General features: G+C 30.3%; 1 protein-coding gene across 1 annotated transcript; it reads right to left on the bottom strand.

Moving 5' to 3' along the window:
* Positions 1–3,664: 3,664 nt before the first annotated feature.
* On the bottom strand, positions 3,665–4,718 carry LOC115694989 (uncharacterized). Its single transcript, XM_030622090.1, has 3 exons — positions 4,310–4,718; positions 4,076–4,205; positions 3,665–4,004 (listed from the first exon to the last, which is right to left on the bottom strand). The coding sequence occupies exons 1-3, from the start codon at positions 4,716–4,718 to the stop codon at positions 3,665–3,667; spliced, it is 879 nt and encodes a 292-aa protein (XP_030477950.1).
* Between the last annotated feature and the right edge of the window lie 2,552 nt (positions 4,719–7,270).

Consider the following 7,270-nt stretch of genomic DNA (forward strand, 5'->3'; position numbering starts at 1 on the left):
TTTCTTTAATTTTCCTCTTTCTTTCTACATGAATAATGGGTTAATTCGCTTAACCTTGGCTGAGAAAATAGTTGCAAGGTGTCACAAGGTTGGGCAGCCACCTAACTCACCACTTAACCAAATGACCAAAATGCCCTTTAACCCAAAACTAAGGTTTTTCAAAAGCTAGGGGTAAAATGGTCAAACTCCATAACCCCGCTTAATCCCAATATTTTATTTTCTCTAAAATATTTTCCACTAAGAAATAAGGTTCTAAACTTACCCATTTTATCAAACTAGCCATCCATCGCATTTTCCGTTGTCACAGAGCAAAAATTACAAAATTTGCATATTTCACATATTAATCAAATAATACCCCTAGAGTTTAATGAAATTTCCGGAATTGAAAAATTATAACTCTAATATTTATTTCTAAATATTGGGGTCCACAAATAATTAATTCACAAATACTTATAAAATAATAGAAATTAGTGCTAATTGCCTTTTCTAATCCAAATCACTAAAGCAGTCATTACACTAAATCTCCAGCTCTTCTGATATGTTGTTTGAGGACGTTATAGCTTTATTAATGTCTAAATTATGGGGACAGTTTTGCCCCATATTTTTGTTCGCTTACTTAAGCAGTTCATGGTTTGGCAAAGCATGCCCTTCATTAACACAATGAGATATCTTGGTTCGAGGAGATTCCCGCACGCGATTGGCGAATATTAACATCGTAAATTCGCGATTTGAGTTGATCCGATAGTTTCTATGTGGGTTGCTATGTTGATTTTGGTTGCGATTTAGGTTGCTCCGTTAGTTGTTATGTGGGTTGCTATGTGAATTTCCATAAAAATGCAAAAAAAAAAAACTATTTTGAAGTGTAAAAATAAAAAAAATCTCTTTATTTTATTATGATTTATTATAAATAAAAAATATATATGCAAAACTACAAACAGTAATATATTAAAATATAAAATGTGGCTATATAACAGAATTCTTGGTTTATGAGAAATTATTGGGTGACTTTTTTTTTAAATAAAAAAATAACAAATTATTAGATGTTGCCACGTAAAGGGTCAACATTCATGTAGTTAGTTAAACCTTGCAATTAATAATAAATTTGTTCATATTGTTTATTTTTTTATTACAAATTATTTCCAAATTTTGATATTTAGAATTAGTTAAATTTTAAATATTATTTTTAATTAAATTTGAATGTTTTGATAGTTTAACCAGATGAGCATTTTCATTAATTCCGAAAGATAAGTTTAGGATGAATAATAATTTTTTTAATTACTATTACAAAGTATAATAGTAATTTTTGTTTCTATTTAAATCACTATTATGCTTTCAAATTTCAATGATTATCACTACATTGAATATTATTAATTTTAAAATTATGATATTAAAAGAAACTAAAAACTAAAATAAAATTAACATACGTGACTTGACACGTAACATCTATCTAGTATATCTATTCTATATAAAATGTGGCTATATAACTGAATTCTTGGTTTATGAGAAATTATTGGGTGACTTTTTTTTTAGATAAAAAAATAATAAATTATTAGATGTTGCCACGTAAAGGGTCAGCATCCATGTAGTTAGTTAAACCTAAATATAATTAATCCACCTAAAGTGTTGCAATTAATAATAAATTTATTCATATTGTTTATTTTTTTATTAAAAATTATTTTCAAATTTTGATATTTAGAATTAATTAAATTTTAAATATTATTTTAAATTAAATTTGAATGTTTTGATAGTTTAACCAGATGAGCATTTTCATTAATTCCGAAGATAAGTTTAGGACGAATAATTTTTTTTTAAATTACTATTACAAAGTATAATAATAATTTTTGTTTTTATTTAAATCACTATTATGCTTTCAAATTTTAATAATTATCACTACATTGAATATTATTAATTTTAAAATTATGATATTACAAAAAACTAAAAACTAAAATAAAATTAACATACGTGACTTGCCACATAACATTTATCTAGTATTAAAAAAATTATATTTAAGTTTTTTTAAAATAAGAAAATAAAAAATAAATATTTATTATTATTGTCACAATAATATCATGAAAGGTTGTTACAATATATTAGTCAAAAATTAATACTTAACAATGATAATTACCATTGATGCATATATAATATAATAAAATCGTGATACCATCATCATAAGATTAATCAATTAATAATAAGACTGTTAAATTAAATTAATATATTTGTATATAAAAACACAAATATATTTCTTATAGTTAAAAAATATACAATTTTTTATAAATAAGTTTTTTTTTTTAATTTTTTTCACATATAATAATGTATATGTTGTTGTAACAGTACTAACTTCTTACTCTTGAATCTTCAATATAAGAAAGAGTCAACTACAATTTAAAAGGTAATGGAATGGTCATATGGTAAAAATTTTGAAAAGCTTAATTACATCACTTAAAATTATATCTAATATATAAAATGTTAGTTAATGTACAAGTTGCAATGTGCCTTAATATTATTTTTACATAATGAAGTAGAAGAAACGTAATCAATAGCAACACTTTAAGAAACTAGGGAAGACGTTTCACAATATGATTGCCTGGTTCAGAAAAGATTTTATTTTATAATAAAAATGTTAGAAAAGAATGAGGCAATATGAGGAAACATTATTGGCGATCACTCTTTTGCACTATTATATGGAATAAAATGTTGGTTGAGAGGTATATACCATAGTACTTTATTTATAACAAGCAAATTGCTTTACTTATTTTATTGATTAAAATGGTGATTAGGGTCATCAACCATTAAGGGAAAGATTAAAAAAATAAAAAAGGGATCCCCATTTTTCTACAAAAGCCCCCATCTCTTATTATTATATTATTTAGTTAATTGTTTATGTTTATATTTTATTATTTACAGAGAAGAATAATGTGATAAAGCTAATGAGGTCATTAGAAAGTGGAGTTATGGTTTAGATTTTGAAGATGTCATGGCCCATGGGGACTGTAAAGGAGGCTAGTGCCTAGTGGTGATCCATTAGATTTCCACTGTATATATTTTATTGATATGTCATTCAACCATTGGAGAGGTTTATTCAATATCAACCCTAAAATCAATCTTTTTTGCAGCACAATCAAAGTGGGGTCAATTTGAAACCTTTCTCTTTTTCTTCTAAAACCTCATTAGTCATAACTGAGAAATAAAGCATGATTTTTTTTTTTTGGTAAATAAAGCATGAATTTGATTCATGCTCTATCTCCTCAATTTGTTCTTGTACAACTAAGTGTTCAAATTTTGCTTAATTTCAGCTTATTTTCAAGTCAATATGGCTGATGTTATTGTACATTATGTATATAAATTTATATGTTTCTATGCACACGTGGATATGAGATCATCTCTCACTAATATACGACAATTTGGGATATGAACCAAAGCCCCTTCGATCCATTGTTTATTTATTTCATTTTACCTTCTTGATTTGTACACGAAAGAAAGAGAGAGGGGGAAAATCTAATATAATCCCGAAAAAATTGGACTTATAACGTACAACATTTAAGATTACTTAAACAGTTGAACTGTTTTTTTGAAATTAAAGGAAGCTTTATTAGTAAACTTTTTTCATGATTACATCACAAATATCATGAGTAAATTCATTACTCTTAATGACACGATTAGCTACTCAAGATGAAGCTCGAGCAATTGTATGAGCAACACCATTGTCAGATCGTTTAACAAATAAAATAAACACATCATTGACATCTTTCAATAACGTCTTACAATCTGAAATTACACTTCCAAAATAGGAAAACATAGGAAGTGGACTACGAAGAGCTTGAACCACAATAAGACAATCTGTTTCAATGGTAACCCGATGCCAACCCTTCCTCTTTAGCCAACTTAAAGCCTCTCTCACGCCCATAGCCTCTGCTAATTCTGGAGTCACGGTGCCTTGTTTGCAGCAGGAAATGGCTTCCAAAGCATGGCCCGATGCATCCCTAGCAATACAAGCAAAGCTATACCTGTTAGCATAAAATAAAAAAGAGCTACATCTATGTTGATTTTAACTTCCCCTGCTGCTGGTGTTTTCCACAATTCAGCACCATCAGCTGCTGTCAAAAATGCAACAGTGAAAACTTGAGATGATTTATCTTGCGCCTTGCTCCATTGTTCCAACATTCTTGTAGCCAAAAGAGTGACAACAGCCACATTTGGACTTTTCTCTTTTCAAACACAATCATTTCTTACCTCCCATATAGCCCAATAAGTCATGGCTATGATCTTTCTTTGTTTCCCCTCAAAAGCTTTAAAACAAGAGCAAGCCAACCTGTGAAAGTTCTAGCATAATCTATTGTAACTCCGAGTCTCGTATTGACCCAACAAGCCCGAGCAAAAGAACACTCCACCAGATGATGTAATATTATCTCACTATCTAAGGAACACACAGGGAAAATGGAGTCAATGTTGACATGTCTATGCCGCAGCTGTACCTTAGTTGGTAGACAATTCGAGGCAGCTCTCCACAATAAATCTTTCACCTTTGGAAGAACTTTAAGACGCCATAATTTACCCCAGAAATCAGATCCCACCAGCTGCAAATCATCTTCCTTTCTTTGTTGCGAATGCCGATACATACTTTTCACTGAAAAATTCCCTGAGCTCTCAAAAGACCAGAACCAAACATCATCAATACGACTTGAATTTAAGGGAATACTTAAGATGAGTTGAGTGTCCATTGTATTAAACAAATCACGCACCAAGTCAACAACCAGGCCAAACAATCAGTGATCATAAGAGCAACAACATTTTGATTTAACAAGGCATGATGATTCGAACTAATTCTCAGATTCTCACCACAAGGGAGCCAAGGATCTGAAACTATATTAATTTTAGAACCGCCTACGTGCCCCCATCCTTACCAGCTTTGTTTCAAAGATACTACGCCGAACAAACCTGGGATTAGTTCCCAATTCTGCATTCAAAAAGTCCTTTCCCACATAATATCTAGCCTGAAACAATCGGCCAACAAGTGTGTGAGGCCTACAGAAGCTCTATTTAAAGTAGTTACTTAGTGTTCAGTAGTGTAATTACCAATAGTTATTATAGCTTTTTATTGCCAAGTTTTGATAAAGAATATTAAATACAAATCACTACTACAAAAATGAATTTTTTTTGTCGGTCAACGCGTTTGGTCAAACTTGTTAACTGAGGCAAAAGTAAACCCATAATTTTTTACTTCAGTTGGCCACCGACGCAAATAATTATTAATTAATTAGCGTCAGTTGTATATCTGATGCTAAAATGAAAACCAAAGCAAAAGATGAAATTTTAAAAAATATATATCCACACTTTTAATGTCGGTTGTGCACCGACACAACAAACAATTGAAAAAAAAAAAGAGAATCAATTATGGGCTTCGGCTCATTTTAAAAAAAACCTAACCTTAATAATATAAAACGAATTTAACCTAACCCTTCTCACTCGCCCCTCTCCTTACTCTCTCTCTCTCTCTCTCTCTCTCTCTCTCTCTCTCTCTCTCTCTCTCTCTCTCTCTCTCTCTCTCTCTTTCTTTCTAAGCTACGCTTGAACTGTTAGCTCTCCCGGTGTCATCCAACTCCACCCATCATCACCTTCTTCTTCTTCCTTTCTTCTTGATCCATCCCATAGATTTGAAACTCTAATTCTCCCTTTCTCATTTTTTTGGTAGGTGATGTGGAGCTCTCTCATTGACGAACATCGTGGAGCCTAGTTACATCTCCGCCACCCTTACCCTCTTTCTCTCTCTCAAACGGAGTTTTTAAAGGTTAGTTTCTTTACTTTTGTCCAATTATTTAACATCTTGAATGTATTTTTATTTTATGGATTGGGTATTTTTCTTGTTTTTTAATTAGGTGGTGGATTTGAGGTGGGGGACGACGCGGGGTGGATCTTACATTTGAAACAAATTTTTTGTGGTCTTTTGATCTGTAGAAGGCGGAGGATTAACCTGCTCGTGTACATTTTGTTTAATTTTTTCTTGTTAACGCCAATTATTGACCGATGCATAAACTATTTTTTTTAGACTAATTAGGATTTTTCGCTCCCTAAACTTTGACATGTACCAAATAATGCCCCCTGATCTTTGTTAAAAAAAATCTGAACTATTGAGATTGTTGGATTATAAGGACATTTGTCCAATTTTAGTAAGAATAGTGTGTGGATGAAAGTTCAGGGGGCATAATTTGGTACATGTCAAAGTTCGAGGGGCATGATTAGGTAGATATCAAAGTCTAGAGAGCATGATTTAGTACATAAAGAATCATTGAATTAGTAAAATTCTATGCAATTGGACTAAAGTCCTTAAATCTAACAATTTTAATAGTCAAGAAGGAATGTTTAATGGCCAGAAAAGTTTAAGGGGCATAATTTGATAATTGTCAAAGTTTAGAGAACAAAAATCCTAATTAGCCTTTTTTATATGTATTTGTTTGCGTCAGTTCTAAATCAAAGTAATAATATTTTGGCCCCAGTTCTTAATTGAAGCAAAAAATATGAGTATGTACGTCTAAGGTTAACCGACACAAATTGTGTATATGTCACTTAAAAATTAAAATAAAAAGTCATTTTTGTAGTAGTGAATAGTGAGACAGATCTTCCCTTTCTAACTTAGTCCAATAAATTGACTACCTCTTTATCACTTCCTAAAGACCTTGCTCCAAGGTCTTTAGGAAGTGATAAAGAGGTAGTTTGGAAGGGATGTGTTTCAAACATGTAGTCCTTGATCTTTATAACCTGTACTGCACTGCTTATGTTATTATTACAGGCTTTTTTTTTAAAAAAAAAAAAAATTAAAAAAAAAAAAAAATCTCAAGTACTCTAAGTGAAGTTATTTTCTCATAATTTCTAATGATACTTTCAAACCAAACTACAATTTTAGTGGTTGTAGGCGAAAAAAAAAAAGAGATCAAGTAAAAAGCTAAACTAATCGACGAAATAAAATGATCTTTATATGTTTTTTTTAAAAAAAATGGCCTTATACAAATATAACTATATAATAGGCACATCATTTTTTAGTTATATAAATATAATCAAAGTATGGTGCTTTTTCGTGGTTGCAAAAGCCAATTGTAGGAGACTTTATATCTTAATTCCAATCATATATTACGTACAAAATAAGGCATAATCTTCTACATTAATTCGTCAGTTATTTCTTTTAATAATTTGTTAATTTTTCACAGGCTGGACTGCACCCATTAAAAAATATACGCATGTTTTGATAAATAAATTGAAGCAAAATGAATGAAATAAT

This window comes from Cannabis sativa, chromosome 6, assembly GCF_029168945.1.
Source record: "Cannabis sativa cultivar Pink pepper isolate KNU-18-1 chromosome 6, ASM2916894v1, whole genome shotgun sequence".
NCBI classification, from domain to species: domain Eukaryota; kingdom Viridiplantae; phylum Streptophyta; class Magnoliopsida; order Rosales; family Cannabaceae; genus Cannabis; species Cannabis sativa.

Coding starts and splice junctions, on each gene's coding strand:
- LOC115694989 (XM_030622090.1), bottom strand. CDS start 4,718: ATGGACACTCAACTCATCTTAAGTATTCCCTTAAATTCAAGTCGTATT. Junction 4,206..4,309: donor TTATGCTAGAACTTTCACAG/GTTGGCTTGCTC, acceptor GTGTTTGAAAAG/AGAAAAGTCCAAATGTGGCT. Junction 4,005..4,075: donor GCAGCTGATGGTGCTGAATT/GTGGAAAACACC, acceptor TTATGCTAACAG/GTATAGCTTTGCTTGTATTG.